Source organism: Rhinatrema bivittatum, chromosome 9, assembly GCF_901001135.1.
Source record: "Rhinatrema bivittatum chromosome 9, aRhiBiv1.1, whole genome shotgun sequence".
Lineage (NCBI taxonomy): Eukaryota > Metazoa > Chordata > Amphibia > Gymnophiona > Rhinatrematidae > Rhinatrema > Rhinatrema bivittatum.
Genome location: NC_042623.1, coordinates 24,589,806 through 24,609,482, shown reverse-complemented (window position 1 = coordinate 24,609,482; position 19,677 = coordinate 24,589,806). Strand labels below are relative to the sequence as shown.

Genomic DNA, 19,677 nt, shown 5'->3' with positions numbered 1-19,677 from the left:
TTTTATGAGCAGTGGTTGTGGTCAACTCTGGTCTTCAAGTGCCACAACAAACAAGCTTAGTTTTCAGGATATCCCTAATGAATATGCATAAGATCAATTTGCATACAGTGGAGGCAGTGCATGCAAACCTCTCTCATTCATATTCATTGTGGATATTCTAAAACTCATAGCTGTTTGTGGGTCTTGACTGGAGCTGGCCACCGTTGCACTAAGATATACAATAGAGTAGACACCTCTGAAGGAGGAGAGGAATGAAAAGCAATTTAAGAAAGGCTAAGCAGTGGTTGAAAACTTGGCAGTTGAGCTTCAGTGCCAAAAAGCAGAGTCATGTATTTGGGGTGCAGAAAACCAAAAGAGCTGTAAGTGAAACGGGGGTGAGAGACTGCATGTGCACGGACTGAGAGATCCTGGGCTGTCAGTGTCTGGTGAAGGTGTTATGATTACAGCTCGGATGGAGAATTACATATAAGATTAGTGATAGGAAGTCAGCATAAGCTCCTGAAGAACATCCTATTTATCTCTAAGAAGCCTCTCATATGGACATTTTTATTTTTGGCCTCTTACAAGGCCAGAAATAATGGACATTTAAAACTCAAACAGCTTAGGTTATTTCAATGGGCATACAATGGATAAAATGGACATTTAAAAATGATGGACATTTTAACACATACAATAACCAGAGAAACTAGGCCTAGTGACTTTTCCAGCATTTGGACCTTTTAGAATATATTTTGCAACATTTAAAAGTCAGAGCCGTAACAGCCATTTGCAGAGCAGGTTGACCCTATACTAGTAAGGCAAACAGAAGCCTTTTGGAACTTGGCAAGTATTGATGAGATTGAGGACATGATTGGAGGTGAGCCCGAAAGGCTCAGCTTGCCAGATATCGATTGACTGATGAGTGTTGCAGCAAGAAGTATCATATAAGCATCATATGTATTTTGAGAGAAGAAACAACCAATGAGGAAAGGCCTCATATTTAGAAGCTTCTTCCACCCCTGATCATATGGGAGAAGTAAAGTTGTGATGAACCATTTTAGTCTCTTTTGACCCAAATAACCCAGTTGCCTTGACATTTTAGGGGTGTGGATTTATGATCAGATCCAACCAATGAGATGAAAGACAAACAAATCCAACCAATGAGATGAAAGACATGCAATCTTGCTCCTTGACTGCATAAGACAGCACCATAAGAGTGAGGCTGGATCCCAAAAATTTGGCAAGCATTCAGCCCCAATGTATCCGGACAAATGCTCAGCCCAATGATTCCAGGCAACGTTAGGCATCAGCTCCAACACAGACAACTTGTGCAGATGACCAAGCCTTGGGTGCACGACCAGACAACCAGATCCAGCCTAAAGGAGATGTAAGCAGCCCAGCCACAGATGAGACCAAAAGGAGACAGACTAAACCAAAAGATGTTCATTAAAAAATTGGAAGAAGGATCCATCAGAAGAAAATAGGATAAAGCATAATCATTGGCAAGTTAAATGTAAGACATTGATAAGACAGGCTAAGAGAGAATTTGAAAAGAAGTTGGCCGTAGAGGCAAAAACTCACAATAAAACTTTTAAAAATATATCCAAAGCAGCAAGCCTGCAAGGGAGTCGGTTGGACCGTTGGATGATCAAAGGATTAAAGGGGCACTTAGAGAAGATAAGGCCATCGTGGAAAGATTAAAGAATTTCTATGCTTCTGTGTTTACTGAAAAGGATATTGGAGAAATACCTGTTCTGGAGAAGGTTTTCATGGATGATGATTCAGATAAACTGAATCAAATCACGATGAACCTGGAAGATGTGGTAGGCCTGATTGACAAACTGACGAATAGTAAATCACCTGGACCGGATGGTATACACCCCAGGGTTCTGAAGGAACTAAAAAATGAAATTTCAAACCTATCATTAAAATCATCCATTATACCTGAAGATTGGAAGATGGCCAATGTAACTTCTATATTTAAAAAGAGATCTGGGGTTGATCCGGGAAACTATAGACTGGTGAGCCTGACTTCAGTGCCCGGAAAAATCATGGAAACTGTCATAAAGAATACAATCACAAAACATTTAGATAGACATGGTTTGATGGGACACAGCCAACATGGATTTACCCAAGGGAAGTCTTGCCTCACAAATCTCCTATATTTTGGTGATAAACATGTGGACAAAGGTGAACTGGTAGATGTGGTGTATTTGGATTTTCAGAAGGCGTTCAACAAAGTCCTTCATGAGAGGCTTCTAAGAAAACTAAAAAGTCATGGGATAGGAGGTGATGCCCTTTTGTGGACTGCAAACTGGTTAAAAAGACAGGAAACAGAAAGTAGGATTAAATGGTCAGTTTTCACAGTGGAAAAAGGTAAACAATGGCGTGCCTCAGGGATCTATACTTGGACCGGTGCTTTTTAATATATTTATAAATGATCTGGAAAGGGGTACGACGAGTAAGGTGATCAAATTTGTGGATGACACAAAATTATGCTGAGTAGTTAAATCTCAAGCAGATTGTGATGAATTGCAGAAGGACCTTGCAAGACTGGAAGATTGGGCTTCCAAATGGCAGATAAAATTTAATGTGGACAGGTTCCAGGATGAATGTGTACTGCACAGTCCATAGGTATACATTACCCATCATTCCATTCTCCAATTGGGCTTAATTCACACGGGGCTTAAATCACATGGGGTACATTAAGTACCCAAACATTCCATCATTAAAACTTCCTTAACAATGATAGCAAATCAGTGTGACACAGCAGTGACTAGGGCTAGAGGGATGCTAGGCTGCATAGAGAGGTAGAGGTGGTGGTAAAGGCAAGAATGGTAATGAATTCAAAACATAGAAATGATGGCAGAAAAGGACCAAAAGGTCTATCAGGTCTGCCCAGCAAGCTTATGATAGCATCTGCCATGCCACACAAGTTACCCCCATACGTAGTTTCCCAAACTGTCAAAGTCAGGGCCCTTGTTGGATGCTGTCTGAGGCCAATTCCCTGTTACCTCTTGCCGTTGAAGCAGAAAGCAATGTTGTTGCAGCCCACATATAAGGCTTAATGGGTAGTAACAGCCGCATCAGCAAGTTACCCCCCCATGCTTGTTTTCCCAGACTGTAAAATTAAATGTCCTTGTTGGTTGTTGTCTAAATCCAATTCCCCTTTTCCTCTCTTCCCCCTGCTGTTAAAGCAGAGAGCAATAATGGAGTTCAACAGTATGAAGGCTTATTGGTTAAGGGTAGTAACCGCCACACCTGCAAGTTACCCCCATGCACTCTTTTTCCTCCTTAATTCCATCCTCTAGCCTTTAGGGATCCATAGAGTTTATTCCATGCCCCTTTGAAATCTTTCACTGTTTTTGTCTTCACCTCCTCTGAAGGGGCATTCCAGGCATCCACCATCCTCTCCATGAAGTAGTATTTCCTGACATTGGTTCTGAGTCATCCTCCCTGGAGTTTCATTTTGTGATCCCTAGTTCTACTGATTTCTTTCCAACAGAGAAGGTTTGTCGATTGTGCATCATTAAAACAATTCAGGTATCTGAAAGTCTGTATCATATCACCTCTGCTCCTCCTCTCTTCCAAGGTCCTTCAACCTCTCCTCCTAAGTCATTTGATGGAGACCCCCCCCACCCACCACCACCATTTTTGTCGCCTTTCTCTGGACCGCCTCCATCCTGTCTCTATCCTTTTTGAGATATGGGCTCCAGTACTGAACATGATACTCCAGGTGAGGCCTCACCAAGGACCTGTACAAGGGCATCATCACCTCCTTTTTTCTTATTGGTTATTCCTCTCTCTGTGCAGCCCAGCATTCTTCTGGCTTTACCTATCACCTTGCGACATTGCTTCGCCGTCTTTATATCACTATACACTATCACCCCAAGGTCTCTCTCTTGCTCTGTGCACAAGAGCCCTTCACCACACATCACATACAGCTCTTTTGGATTACCACACCCCAGATGATGACTCTGCACTTCTTGGCATTGAATCCCAGCTGCCAAATCTTCGACCACTGTTCAAGCTTCCTTAAATCACGTCTCATTCTCTCTACTCCTTCCGGTGTGTCCACTCTGTTGCATATCTTAGTATCATTCGCAAATAGACAAACTTTACCTTCTATATCTTCAGTAATGTCACTCACAAAGAAACTGAACAGGACCGATCCCAACACCGATCCTTGTGGCACTCCGCTTAACATTGTTCTCTCTTCAGAGTAGGTTCCATTTACCATCACACGCTGTCTCCTATAAGTCAACCAGTTTGTAATCCAGACCACCACCTTGGCGCTCACTCTCAAACTTCTCATTTTATTCACAAGTCTCCTATATGGGATCATATCAAAAGCTTTGCTGAAATCTAAGTATATCACACTAAGTCACCCAATCAAAAAAATCAATCAGATTTGTCTGATGTGACCTTCCCCTGGTGAATCCATGCTGCCTCGGGTCCATCAATCCTCCTGACTGTAGATAGTTCACTATCCTTTCCTTCAGCAGAGCCTCCATTAATTTTTTCATCACTGAGGTGAAACTAACCAGCCTGTAGTTTCCAGCCTCCTCTCTGCTTCCACTCTTGTGAAGCGGGACCACCACTGCTCTTCTCCAATCACTTGGCACCACTCCCATTTCCAGGAATCTATTGAACAGGTCCTTCAGTGGACCCGCAAGAACATCTCTGAGCTCCCTCAGTATCCTGGGATGAACCTCATCCAGCCCCATGGCTTTGTCCACTTTCAGTTTTCCTAGCTCTTCCCAGACATTCTATTCTGTAAACAGAGTTTCATTTACTCCATCCCCATTCACTGTCTTGTTAACTAGTGACAGTCCTTCTCCAGGGTCTTCTTTAGTGAACACTGAACTGAGGTATTAGTTTAATATTTCCACCATTTCTTCGTCTCTCTCCACACATTGATCCTTTTCACCTTTCAGTTTCACAATACCACTTCAGACTTTTCTCCTTTCTCTGATGTATCTGAAAAATGTTTTGTCACTGAGGATCCTTAGAGGCAAAAGGATGGAAAAGAAGAACTGGGGTGACCTGTGGTAACCTTTCAGCATGGGGATAACCTGCACAGAGCAGCAGTTATAACACTGGTCAGACCGGATGGTCTTTATCTACAGTCATTCACTATGTTACTATGTACTGTATATTATTATGTATTTATGATGTTATGCATTGGAGCACAAAATGACCTTGTCCATTACTGTACTGAACGGAGCCCTAGCTTGGCAGTGACCAAAAAAATGAACACTGTCTTTGTCACATAGTCAATAGACTGGATCAAGATCGGACTCAAGAGTAGCTGAGGAAAGTTGAGCTTAGCCCTGAAGATGAGAGATTTATCGTTGCAGCACAGGGCAGTGGATTACAAACAAGAAAAAAATGATAAAACCTAACTTCAGATTCTGTAAAACAGAACCAGAAAGGGTTAATCACTTTGTTGCTGGATGTCAAGGGTTGATGTCAGAAGGCCTGCATACAGAAAGGCATAACAAGGTGGCAGGTCTCTTCTGCTGGACACTATGTAAACACTATAACATCACTGTACCAGGATCACAACCCTGAGGGAGCATAAAGAGGTTGTGATCATCCCAATCCCAACAGATATTATTAATAGGCTTGATGCAAGAAAACTGGATAGAGTGGGTCAAGGAGAAAAGCACAGGAAACGTCAGTATCCAGTGACTACTTTGTGGACTGTTTGAAAAGAAAGAAGATCCTCAAGCATCAAATAATCAGGAACGGCGCGTCAATTAGGCAAACGTAGGTGGGTAGAGCAGCCAGGTGGAGCCTGAGCGGAGCCGCTCTCAGCAAAGAGGAGTAGAGAAGCATACAGTCAAAAGGATCAGAGACTCTGCATCGGAATACAAGCAGAACTCATCTTGCTCACGGCTGAGAGGATCAGAAATTTGGTGTCAGGCCTCGAACAGAGCCCATCCTGCTTGCGGCCAGGGGAGGGGGAAGGCTTGGTGGGCCACTTGCAACAGAAATGAGAGGGGCCTGGAAATACCCAAAGACAGAAGAGATAGGTTGGGAAGAGCTGGGGGTAAAGCCTATACACCTACAGAAAGAAGGAGAAACCAAAAGAGCCTGTGAGCCAGAGAGTGATTAGAAGGGTGTGTGTATGTCTGTGACAGTGCCTCTGTTTGCGTGTGTATATGAGATAGAGAGATGGAGCCTATGTGAGGGAGTGAGAATGCATAAGCGTGTGTGTATAAGAAAGGGAACCCGTGTAAGAGTGTGTGTGCCAGAGAGAGAGAGGGAGTCTGTGTGAATGGGGGTGTGTGCACGTGACAGAGAGTGTATGAGGCAGTGTATGAGAGAGACAGAGGGAAGTTGTATGTGTGTGTGTATGTGTGAGCGAGAGAGCCTGTGTGTGTCTGTGTTTGAGAGAGAACGAACATGTATAATTATGTGTGTGTATATGAGAGAGAAAGGAGAAAGTTTGTGCACAACAACCCCCCTCCCCAGCCAATCAGCTAATCCATGACAATCTCAGGGCATCTGGAAATCAAAACCATACTTCCAGGTATGGTGAGTGGTTAATTTTATATCCTTGTTAGTTTTATTTATTGGGTGTTAATATTTGATGTGTGTGCTGTTTTTCAATTTTTGTTTTGGAGATGGACATTTTTTTTATTTTTGTGAATTTGTAATTATTGGATGTCATTCTATTTGTCTGCTATTTTGAAATATTCTTTTTTACTGGTATGATTTTAATACTATTGTTTTATATTTCTTCATTTTATTGTCTGATATTTTAAGAAGAATGTCAGTTTCTTTTTTCCCATTATTGCGCTGCATCCAGATTCTAGTGTCATTTATTTATTTATGCGTTTTATATACCGTCGTTCCAAAATGAGAAGACAACGATTTACAAAATCAGTGTTCAGATTCTAGGTCAATATTCCAGTTCAATTTTGTCTGCACATTTTTAATTTTTACCTCATTTTCTCTTTATTCTGCATTTAGACATTTTGTCTGTGTTCTGCAAGTGTGATCAAACTTGAGGTATTCTGCTTGTATGTAGTTTCTGTGTAGGGTTCTATAGCATCTAGGCTGGTTCTGTTTCTAATAGGAGGTGTAGTGATGTTTTAGGGCACTGGGTAATATTTACAGTGTTGCCTTTTCATAAGTATAAATGTATAATTTTTACTTATGTGATTGGACGGCGGGGGGGGGGGGTTTGAGGTCGGGGCTGGGGCGGCACAAGGCAGAAGATTCATCCAGAGCGCCCAATACCCTTGTACTGGCCCTGCTGGGATGGGGTGGAAAGAGTTCGGGAGGGGGACTCTTGGGGGCTGACAAGGTCATTTAGAAAGTGGTTTTGGACAGCAGGGTAGGTTCTAGAAGCGGGACTCTTGAGTTGTTTTGGTTTTTTTTTTAAACGATGGTTAGTGTCTGAGGTTGAGTTGGGAAAGGGAGGACAGACTGTGTGGGGAGAGTCACAGTATCTAGGGCTGAGCAGGTCAGTTTGCTGTGATCTGGCCAGTGATGGGAGGTCACAGTGTGAGGGAAGAGCTAGGGAGAACAGGTCATAGTGTTCTGGAGTTGAGTTGGTGAGGGGGGCAGGGAGTGCTGGGTCTAGGACCTTGAGAAGGGAAAAAGGGAGAGAAGCTCGGGGGGGGGGGGGGGGGGTGCGCCTGGGGATCAGGAGAGGGAAAGTGAATAGGGAGGGGGGCGGCTCTGGGGAATTTCAGCAGGGGTCTGTTTTATCCTACATCTTATAAAGTCCTCTCACCATTCGCGCAACCTGACTACAACATCTAAACTGAATACATGAAGCTACAGGTGGCCCATTTCATTTCATAACTGAAATCTCACTGGGACTCTCGACGCATCGACTCGTTTGCAAGCACCTCGACAAGATCCGGGTTTAAACACAGACTCTCCCCCGCCCCCTTTGCGCGCTCGGCAATCCATTAACCTTACCTGATCCCGCAGCAAAGCCTCGATCCTTGCCATCAGGAACAGATTGCTTCCCCCCGCCCCCCGCTTTCTTTCTATCTCTTTTCTGCCGTGCGTTTACGTTCTTTCATACTCCTTCATCACAAACGCCCCTTTCCGGCTAGTGCAGCGGCTTCTGATTGGCTGCCGGTTTGCGAGGCCGTTGATGGTTGGCCCGGCGGTTTCCTTTCTTGTCTCTCGGCGTTCGCTGGTGCGCAGCGGGTTCTGTCTCCCGGGAGGGGGGTGGGGGCTGCGGGCTGCGGATGAAGGGGCCCTGAGACGCCGGTCTCTGTCGGCCCGGCGAAGGCGGCATGTCGGCGGAGGACAGCTGGGGCGAGTGTCGGCGAGGCGGCAGCGGGGACGGGCCGGCGGCCGAGGGCTGGCTCGTGCGCTTTGTCAAATTGTCGGGGAGGCCTCACCTGGGCCCTGCAGGTCAGTGCTGGAGAATCGTCCCTCGCCCTGGCCGCCTTCCCGGGGCGAGGATAGCGGCGGAAAGCGAGGACTTGGGGGAGGCGTTGTGTGTCCTGTAGAGAAATGAAACGGAGTCCCGTGCTGTGGCACAGGATGAGTATCTTCTCCTCCTTAGTCCGAGGCTTGTTGAAGTACCTCGCTCCCGATTACAGGGGGAAAATAAAAGTATTTCTCCAGCCCTTGCTCCTCTGAAATATTTCTCTATCCGGTACATGCGCTTATTGCGGCTCCTTCGGGTCACACGGCCATGGATGTCATTGGAAATGGAGAAAGGATGTATTTTGGGGAAGGCGAGGTGGAGGTTAGGGACATCGGGGGATTTATTCCCGAATTGTACAAAGATCAGATCTGTGACGCTTTCAGGCAGCTGCCAATCTCATTTAAATATATTCCAGATAATTTTAACCCAGTATTTCACATTACCAGGTCTTTTGAAACTAAAAAAATTTAACTTTTGTATCAAGAATGGTTGCTGCATGAGGCAAATAATAGTTTAAGATCTGACGCTATCAGTGCTTATATCTGAATTGTGGTTTCTCTACTTCTCCCCTCCCCTCCCCCCCCCCCCCCCCAAAAGGGATTGTTTCGTGAATTTTTTACTGCTGTCTTATTTAGTATTCGATTATCAGATTATGTATAGCAAGATTACATTTATCATGGGGCTAACGTTTAGGAAAATCTCCCTTGAGAAGAGGGAAGCCTGGTATGTTGCTGTTTTTTTTTTTAAGCAGGGGACAATAGTCACCTTTTTTGTATGCATGGAAGGGAGGAGGAGGAGGAATATTTTCTCCATGAAGCAGAATGTTGTTTAATAAACCTGTGAGATTAACTTTTTATCTCATTGCTGTAAGGAAGACAGAAGGGACGTTTCTTCAGGAATCTTACTTTTTTTTTTTTTTTTTTAATATAAGTGGAGTCATGAGCAGAAGGCAGTCTCCTTTTGGCTAGTATTGAGACTCAGGAAACGTTTGGAGGAAGGGTATTAATACTATGCGATCCCCATAATGTCCCAAAATCACTTTGACTTTATTATATACATTTACATTCAGGTACTGTAGGTATTTCCCTGTCCCCAGAGGGCTTACAATCTAACGGGCCGATACAGTACAGTGTGCTCCGGGGCGCACTGTTAACCTGCCATTGGACGCGCGTTTTCCCTTACCCCTTATTCAGTAAGGGGCGGAAAACGTGCGTCCAATTTGCCGAACCTAATAGTCCCTTCAACATGCAGCCAAGCTGCACATTTTACTTTAAGAAATTAGCGCCTTCCTTTGGGCACTGGCGATATTAAGTCGGAGGTCCTGAAGGGTAAAAAAAGTGGGGGGAAAAAAAAATTAAAATGGGCCGGCGGCTGTCGGGTCGAAAACCGGATGCTCAATTTTGCTGGCATCCAGTTTCCGAGCCTGTGGCTGTCGGTGGGCTCAAGAACTGATGCCGGCAAAATTGAGTGTCAGCTGTCAAACCCGCTGACGGGCCAAAAGGAGGCGCTAGGGACACTAGCGCCCGTTTCTACTGCCGGGCCTCATTTAAATACTGAATTGTGCACACAGGCGAGTGGGCGTTTGTCCACTCTCCCGCGGACTTTACTGAATCGGCCCGTAAGTTTGTACCTGAGGCAATGGAGGGTAAAGTGACTTGCCCAAGCTCACAAGGAGCTACAGCGGGACTTGAACCCTGGTCTCCTGGTTCATAGCCCACTGCTCTAACCACCAGGCTATTTCTCCTGGATTTGGAGGATTAATCCTGCTGTGTGTATGTGTATAGATACAGGTAAACACAAGGTTTAGAGAATATATATATCAAAATAGTTTCTCTAAACTTTGCATACACTTAAGAGAAGTGAGAACTTGTAGAATTCCTGTTGGTGTTTTGATGTTTAATTTTAGTTTAGACGTAGGGAAAGTTCAATCAGAACATAAAACACTTTTCTTATCCAAAGATGCATGGTGAGATTATTTAAGTAAATTTACCAGTAGTGGTATATTTTACTATGTCTTCTCTAAACATTTTATTGCTGTAACTGTTTCCTTCTGTTGAAGTTATGCTAATCGTGTTTTTTTTTTTTTTTTTAAGACAGCTTGACTTATGCTTTTTGAAGCCAGAAAAAAATACTTAAGTATTAGCTTTTAGTTCTGCTTTTCAGGCACTTCAAGGCAGATTACATTCTGGTTCTGTAGTTATCCCCAAAGGGTTCACAATCTACCTCTGTACCTGAGGCAGTAGAGGGTAAAGAGACTTGAACAAGGTCACAAGGAGCCGCTGTGGGATTTGAACTCTGGCTTCTCTTGTTCACAGCTTGCTGCTCTAACCACTAGGCTACTCCTCCTCACCTAATATATACATTTGATTAAACTCACTTTTCTAACATTTCACGGAAGCACCACTTTTCTGATGCTATGGTGACCTGACAGTTCAAATGTGCTTAACCTAGACAAAGCAGCATTGGGAAAGGGCATCTGTTCACCCCTGCCCTTACTGTCTGTCCCTACATGAGATGCTGTGGGGTACTTTCAACAGAGAAGCTCCTCAGAAAGAGGACTATAATGTTAAAAAAAAAAAAAAAAAAAAAAAAAAAATCATTGGTTGTCAGCATACCTTCCAGAGAGCTCTTAAATTATTGGGACACTGTGCCTGCACAGCCATTTCATTTGGTCACGGAAGACTGACTGCCATGGATACAAATGTGTGCCAAAATAAGTGTCCAAATATGTAGGGTAGTAGCTCTATACAATGATAGCTTCCCCACAAATATTAACAAATGATATTCCATGTACAGCAATAATGGTCATTCAAAATAGGCACTACCGGTGGTCAAGGAGCTTTCATTGCCGCTGCCTTAATCATGGGTCAAGTATCAAATGTTGTGTAACGTGCACCACACATCACCTTTATTTTTTTTTTCACTGGTACAAGGTTTAGGAAACCTCCAGTGCAAGTAAACTGTTGGTACCCCCAGGCTATAAGAAGCAGCAGAACTGAGCATACACAAAAGTGCTTCACACTTCTTCATACTCAAAACACTGAAGGTCTTTTTGTCATTATTAAATACTTCTTGAAAACTAGGATACAGTTTTCTATCTGTGAAGTACTTCTAAGGAACAAGTTACATAAATTATTTTACATTTTGTAGGTGCTTTATAAACTTTGAAAGTTGGCGAAGCATTCTCCATTTAACCTGTGCATTACATTTCTATTTCCTTGTGCAAAATGCCACCTCTTCTGCAGCTGGAGGAGAGGGTATCAAGGCTGGACGAGTGCATTGGTCCAGGGAGTGGCTGTATTATGAAAACTGCAGATAGAACTAAGAGGTGGCGATTCCTGGGCACCACAATCTGACTCGCAGATAAAGTCCCAAATGGTCCATCCAATCTGCCCAGCAAATTGTTTAGGGTTGTAACTTGCTCTGTGCAGCTTACCCCCATATCTTCTGTCAAGGGTTATAACTGCCCTTCATGCAGAAATGTTACACCTAAAATTACAACCAAAAAACCCAACTAACAGTCACCCAGTCAATCTTTCTATTATTTAAGTGCAAATTTTAGAATTTTTTATTTGTTGTCTTTTTGAAAGTTTGTAGGACCTCAGAGTCAACAGTGAGTACTGATAACCCGCTGTGTCCACCTTTTAGTCCAACTTTATTTTATTTAACTTTAAAAAAAAAACCAAACAAAACTCCCCCAAATTTAGGGATTTTAACTTGCTTATTCATTTCACAGATTTCTGCATTCACGGAGGTCACTAGTAGAGCAGTCTCAATCACAGCACAGTCTTAATAATGAAAGCTTATTTTTCACTTATCTTTTACTATTATCATTGTTGCCCCGACATGGATCTATGTTTCAATAACTGCATCAGGGGGTGGTCTTATGACTTTGAAAAGACTTTTCTGTATTCTGTCAGACCGCTCTCGAACCAAAATGTTTTGTACTAGAGTCACATCCTCAGCTTTTAAATCTCCCAGAACTGGAAATGACATAATTCTCCACCCAGCTGATATCCACGAACACAGATTCGGAATCCAAAGTCACAGACCGTCATCTCATTTAACTTTTAAATAAGGGAATACCAATTAATCACTTCATTGAGCCCCTTAGGTTGTACAGAATTCAATTTAAAAATCCAGAATTGCTCACGGCGATTCAAAAAAATATTGAATATCACCACCTCTCACTGATGGGACAACAGACTCTAAAATAGTCCATTTAAACTCTTTGAATAGATGAGTCTTCTCTATACAATGGAGCAGGTTACTCTTTCTTCATGTCTGTCCTTTAGTCACTAGGGGTCCTCTGTTTATCGCATGGCCTTTTAAATTCAGTTACCATTCTTGTCTTCACCACCTCTTCCAGGAGGGCATTCCATGCATCCGCCTGATGTTGTTCCTGAGTCTTCCCCTGTGGAGTTCCAGATCATGATTCCTCATGCATCATTAATACAGACTTTTAAATACCTGAAACATATATCTTCCTTGTCTCTCCTCTCCTTCTGGGTTTACATATACAGTCTCATCTCATAAGTCTTTTGGTGCAGTCCCCACACTATTTTGGTTGCCTTTCTCTGGACTGCTTCCATCCCATCTTTATCCTTTTTGCGAAACAGTCTTCAGAACTGAACATAATACGTCAGGTGAGGCCTCACCAACGATCTGTGCAAGGGCATTATTATTTTTTTTTTTCCTGCTGGCCATACCCCTCTTTGTACAGCCTAGCGTCCCTCTAGCCTTAGTCTTGTCACATTGCTATCATCCCAAAATCTTTTTGATCCTTGCACATCAGCCTTTTGCCCCCATTTCATACAGCTCTATTGGATTACTGCAGTCAAAATGCATGACCCTGCACTTCTTGGCATTGAATCTTAGGTGTGGAACTTCCTTAGATTGCTTCTCATTCTCTCTTCCTTCAGATGTCCACTCTGTTGCAGATTTTAGTGTCCGCTGCAAAAGGGCAAACTTCTAAACTTCATGAAGTCCTGTTGCTTGGGATTTGTGCAGCCTTGAACTATAGTATATTTTAGTGGACTTAAACTGAATATTGCTTGTGGGAGTCCATGCACTTTTTTTTTTTTTTTTTCTGGTATGAAGAAAATGTCGCAAGTAAAGTATATCTGGATATATGGCCATTTCCATGGATCAGAAACTTTGCATTTTTAGAGGAAAGCATTTTCATTTTTAATTGTCTTGGTCTTTGATCCTTCTATCATTCCACCAGATAGAATACTTGGCTGTGCATTTGAGGGCTGCAGCTCATTGGCCAGCAGGGTCATTATTGTAGCACCAGCCATCTTCCTACCACCTTTATAATATGCCCAGACCCAATCAAGCCAATGCATGAGGGATACAGACCTGGATCCTGTGCTGCTCAGTACCATGAGAGTGCCTATGCCCGTTTGGTTTGATTTTATATATGTCATGCTTGTTACCTACCACGAAAGTGACAAATCTCCACACAGGAAAGAGGCACACAATCCCCAAACCAATCAATCACTCCCGAATTTAAAAAAAAAAAGTTCTACTCAAACAATATGAAGAAAAATGTTTAAGGACAGAAAGTGGTAACTTCATACATGGTTACCTCCAAGCCACATAGCGTGCAGTAATTTAATCATCAGAACCACCTTCCCTCTCCCAAAATTATTTAATCGATTTATAACATTCTCAACTTTTTTTTTAACTATATATGCATCTAAAAACAGTGTGAACAAACCATCGCCATCACTGTGTACCAACACTTTAGTGAGCTAAGACCTGACATGGCTGCATTTTGAAAGACTTTCTTCCTCTGGGGTCAGTACCACATTGTCTCAGGAAGAAAATCTTGAGCAAAGTTCACTGACATGGCTTTTTTTTTTTTGTAATATAATATTGATTAAATTGTCTGGGAGGGTAAGATGATTTTGATGATTAGATTACTGCACCCTAACTATGTATAAAGTTACCACTTAGCATACGGACAGGTGGATCCAAAACAGTAGGTTATGCACCTCTTCCAGCAGATGGAGACGGAGCAAAGCTGACATTATGGTATACATACCCTTGCAGTGACATCAACCCGCCAGTATTCTCTGTCTCCAGAAGATGGTGGACGTGCATCTCCCAACTGGGGATTGCTTAAAAACTTTTCAGAGGAGATTTATTGCGCCCTGCTCTCCTGTGGTGATACCTTTATGGTCCCTCTCAGTTGAGAATTCCTGAGGCAATATCTTTGGATTCCTCACTCAGATGAGTGCCTTGGTCTGGTAGTTGGTTTCTGGGGGGGGTGGAGTTTTGTAGGGATTCCTCTCCCTTCCGGTCTCCATGCTTTTCACACCGATCCAACGTTTTGTTCCTGTCTCTGGGAGAGTGTAGGGGATGTGGGAAGCCTGCGGGTTAAGCAGCCTTTTGACTAGACCCTGCTCTCAGGCTTTTCTGGTCTGCTGTGTGGTAGGCTGCGGCAGTGCTTTGCGTATTTTTTTCCTGCGCATAAGGCTGCCCTCTTGAGCTCTGTTGGTTCATAGTTGTGCACCCAGTTGGGTGCATAGGGCATCTATATGGGCGTTCATATGCACGTACTTATGTGCACAATGTGAGCAGCCTCGTGGGAGCTCAGTTTTTGGGCGCTCATCGAGGCACAATGTTGAGCGCTTAGTTTTTTGCAGTGCAAATTAAGTTGGACTCACATTTCAGACATCTGTTAAAGTGTACTGACAGACTGAAGGCACCTATAGTAAAGAAACCTAAGCGTTTTACGTTCTATGATACTTGTCATATTTGGGCATCCCAGCCTGGCTTTCCCTTTAACTTGTGTCCGTGCTGTTTGGATGCTCAGGGGGAATTGCCCTTGTCTGATTTTACTAAGCCCAGTTCTTCCCAGCCTGATGCGGGAATGGGAAAAGAGCTGCCAAGAGGCTGCCTGAGTTTGGAGCACTCCTAACTGGTTCATCAGTGGGGGAAGGTAGTGGCACAGGACAGATGCCCCCTGGTTTTGGCATGGATCCCTCTGCCTTTTCTTGGGTGGAATTTTTTTCAAGGACTGAAGTCATTTCAGGTGCAGTCCTCTGCCCTGGCCAGTCTTAACAGGTCAGGGTCGTGGGCGGTGAAATCCTGCATGCCTGGTGCTGCGGGTAAGTATCAGACTATGCGTAGATCTGCTGCAGGTCTCTCTGATAGGGACCCAGACGGCACAGATGATGAAGCCATTCCTTGCTCCCTGGAGGATGGGGAAATTCCTTCAGGCATGGAGCTCTGTAGAACTATGTTGTTCTTTCATAGAGATGGGTTACCAGCTCTGATTTCCCAGACATTGAAGATGCTGGAAGTACCGGGGGCTGAATCCGTGTCTGAGCCAATGAAAGATCCCATTTTGATTTCTTTGCATAAAGCCTCATGTTTCTTCCCTATTATGGAAGTCATTCAAGAATTGATTGATCTTGAGGGGGGTGCTCTGGAAGCTAATTTCAAAGGGGAAAGAGCCTTGGAAGGACTGTACCTCCTGGATCCAACTGCAAGAGAGCAATTGCGCTTCCAAAAGTGGATGCGCTTGTGTGTGTTGGTACCAAGTGGACAAATATCCCCGTAGAAGGAGGAGCGGCCTTGAAGGATTCACAGAATAGGAGACTTGAGGCCATCCTCAAGCAGGCCTTTGAAGCAATGGCAGTGAATTTGCAGATAGTTTCTTGTTGTTCTCTGGTGGTTCCTCTTGTTTACGTCTCTCTCTCAGGAGGTCTATGAGTCTGGTGTGAATTCCAGGGCAGTGATGGAACCAGTAGCCGCCTTTTTGGCAGATGCAGACTGCGATTTGGTCCACACTTCAGCCAGAGGGGTGGCTTTGGAAATAGTGGCCAGGTGTCAGTTTTGGCTGAGAAATTGGTTGACAGATGCAACCTCGAAGTCTAACCTTATGAAGTTGCCTTTAAAGGCTTGCTCTTGTTTGGGAGAGAGCTAGAGAAAATGGCCAATAAGTGAGGTGAGTACCAGATTCTTCTGTTGCCAAAAGATAAGAATTGGACGTCCTGTTCCTTCAGCATGAGAGGTTGTACTAGGGAATCCAAATGTTTTCAACCCTACAAAGGAGCAGTCTTTCAGAGTGCTCTACCTTTTGGGTAGGTCTCGATCTTTTTGTCCCAGGCACCCCAGATAGGGCACAGGCTCGGGTAGTGGAGCCTCCCAATGAAGGTGTGCCAACCCACCCCTGGGAACAGGAGATAGGGGGTCACCTCTCTTTTTTTTTTTTTTTTTTTTTTTTATCAGAGGTGGATTGAAATCACGTCAGACCAGTGGGTTCTGGAGGTGGTGGTAGATGGCTATGCACTGGAGTTTGTGTTCCTTGGGGTTTGTTCATGGTGTCTTTCTGCAACTCTTCGCAGAAGAGACAGGCAGTGGAGTGTACATTATCAAGACTTGGTCTGTGGGCTGTGGTTCCAGTGCCCATGTCTCAAGAAAATATGGGTTGATATTCCATTTATTTTGTTGTGCCCAAGGAGGAGGGCTCTTCGCCCCATCCTAGATCTCAAGGGGGTCAACAGTCATCTGCGTGCGACTTGTTTTCACATGAAAACCTTGTGCTCAGTGGTATTGACAATACAGTTTGGGGAGTTTGACATCTCTGGATTTGTCTGATGTGTACTTGCATATTCCCATCCAGCTAGAGCATCAACAGATTTTGCATTTCATGGTTTTGGGGGTCATCATCAGTTTCAAGTGCTCACCTTTGGTTTGGCCACCATGCCTAGACCTTTTTCCAAGATTATGGTAATGGTGGCGGTGAAATTGAGAGAGGATGGGTTTCTAGTCCACCTGTACTTAGACGATTGGCTGATTCGGGCCAAGAGTCTGGAAGAGAGCCTCTAGGTCCTGTTGCAGGAGCTAGGTTGGGTGGTGAGCCTGGCCAAGAGCCATCACGGTCGTCAGAGTATTTCTGTGTTCGGTTCGATACGAAGCAGGGTGTTCCTGCTGGAGGGCTGCATTCAGAAGCTGATGGCAGGTCTATTTATGAACATAATACGCCTGGCAGTGTGGACTTATCTACAGGAGCTCGGATTGATGGCAGTGACCCTGGAGGTGCTGCCGTTTAAACATGCACTATATTCATAATTGAAAGAAAACAGGTGCAAGAATAAATAGTGAATGGTTTTATTTAGATGGTATGTAATTATAATAATTTCTACCCATCAACAGGTTTAACTGGATTTAGAGTAGTGGTAATCTTAAATGGAAAAATTCTAGTTTGAATAGTTATTGCCTTGAGCAACTCGTACTAAGTCGATGGAACATCTCCTTTTAAAATGACTGGTTACTGAACAGCAAAAATAGAATATGAAGTAGAAGTTGTGTTCTGTAACTAGAAAATGTCATCATGTGATGGCTACAGCAAGAACACTAAGTTGTTAGCCATTAACTATATATGTTTTTAAAATATATGGAGATTTAACCACTGCGTTGAGCAGATCATAGGAAGATCAGGAAGGTACAGGGCAGCTGTGCACAGGGATCTGGAAAATAGTTCTTCAGTAACACATGGCCCAGAGATATTTCAGATAATGTAAATATCCCATACCACCTTAGGGACTGACTTATTTTCTAATGGGAGCAGAGGTGGAGGAGGGTAAGTGTGTACCTAATGGAGCTGACATTTTGAAGTGTTTACACTGTAACCTAAAAGTCAAGGAGCAACTTTTTATTGTCTTGACTTTTGCAGAACAAACAGTTTGCTCTCTTCTCCAGCCAGTTATCACTGTCCTGGTTGAGTGCCAGTTGGGCGCCAGTCCTACGCACTGTTGACTTCCTGTTCATTTTAGTAACCCAGATTAAAGTCCAGTTGCAATCGCTGCTTTGTCTACATAGTTTCATAGTGAGCCGATATTTTAACAAGCAGTGAATTTTTAGTGGTGCTATAATGGCAGCGCTCATTGTGGTAGTTATGACACCTACTGTATTTGAAGCAGCTAATCATATTAATGCATTTGTACCTCCCTTAAATCTGAAAATGGTGATTTTATTATGGAGTTGAGCATTTTGTCCTGATAACGTTTTTGGAAAAGACTATTTGCAGCCAAAAAACCCCCCTCAAATCACAAGTTATCAGTAGGGAAGTGAAAATTGATAGTATACTTCTTTTAATGTGTGAGACTTCAATGCATTCAGCTGGTCTGGTCCTAAAATATGGAACAAGTTACCTCACCATCCAGAAAAAGTCCAAGCTTGACTGTTTAGCCAGCCTTCCCCGAGTCTCCACCTAGCACTTGCCCACCGGAAATCTTTCTAACTGCAGATTCCACAAGATAGCTTATGGGCTATTTGTTATTAATCTCTCACACTGCTGATATTTAACTTTAGTTCTTAACTATATATATGCTATTTATACCCTTGCACCGTATATCTATATGTAGATATACGGTACCCCCCTCCCACCCATCTCTTACCTTCCTCCAACCAACCCTGATACCTAAATTATTTTATCAACAAGCCATAATGTATATATGTTATATGCTATAATTTTATTTTTCCATGTATTTCTGTTACAATTGTTACCATGTTATAATTATCATGTTATAATGTAAAATAGGGCAGAACTCGCCCTATTCTATCAGTTACCTGGAAACCGATGTGATATCTCGATTGAATGTCGGTATATAAAAGAAATAAATTAAATAAATAAATGTATGCATTAGGAAAGGACAGAAGAGCAAATGCTAATAAATAGCTCTGATTTTGTGGGGATTTTAATTTTATTTTTTGTCTTGGTGGCTTTTTCCTGCTCCTGTGGGCCCTCCAGTTCAGTCAGAACCAAGGCTGGGATCCTGGGTCTTGAGCCTTTTATTTACAAGTACCCAGGGATTTAAACCCCCCCCCCCCCACCTCCAAGCCAGTGTGGCAGTGGTTCTGGGCCAGGGGCCATGCACCAGGTGTCACCTTCTAGAGCTCTGCGAGTATGGGCCCTGGATCTGGCCACCAGGTATCGCCTAAAAGCAATTATTGCCATCTTTGTGCAGCATCTGCTGCTAACCTAGGGAAGTGCATAGCACTGCTGCTGAGCCACCAGATTGGCCCTTATATTTTATAAATATTAACTTTTCAACAGCTCCCACCTTCATGAATTTAAATCAGGTATGGCTAATCTGATCAAAATCAAAACCTATATAGACAACTCGGTGTAGAGCATAAACAGCTAAAAAGAGCACTTGGTAATTAGTGTGTTTTTGTTTTGGTTTTTTTTTTCTTTTTAAAAACAGATGATGTGGCCATAATAAGCACATGACTTATTGAAAACTGTGTGAAAAAAAAAGACAGACTCCCTA

General features: G+C 43.4%; 2 protein-coding genes across 4 annotated transcripts in view; one reads left to right on the top strand and one right to left on the bottom strand.

Moving 5' to 3' along the window:
• ZC3HC1 (zinc finger C3HC-type containing 1) overlaps window positions 1-8,023 on the bottom strand; it is a 42,272-nt gene extending 34,249 nt beyond the window's left edge. For both annotated transcript variants that reach the window (XM_029615224.1, XM_029615225.1), the window contains exon 1: window positions 7,921-8,023. The gene's annotated coding sequence lies outside the window, so the exon portion shown is untranslated. The remainder of the gene's footprint in view (window positions 1-7,920) is intronic.
• Window positions 7,960-19,677, top strand: part of KLHDC10 (kelch domain containing 10) — a 98,950-nt gene continuing 87,232 nt past the window's right edge. Inside the window, exon 1 of one of the 2 annotated variants that reach the window (XM_029615226.1) lies at window positions 7,960-8,367. In XM_029615226.1, the coding sequence (XP_029471086.1) occupies window positions 8,247-8,367 (121 nt within the window). In that variant the 5' untranslated portion in view covers window positions 7,960-8,246. The remainder of the gene's footprint in view (window positions 8,368-19,677) is intronic. The other variant, XM_029615227.1, reaches the window with a different exon arrangement.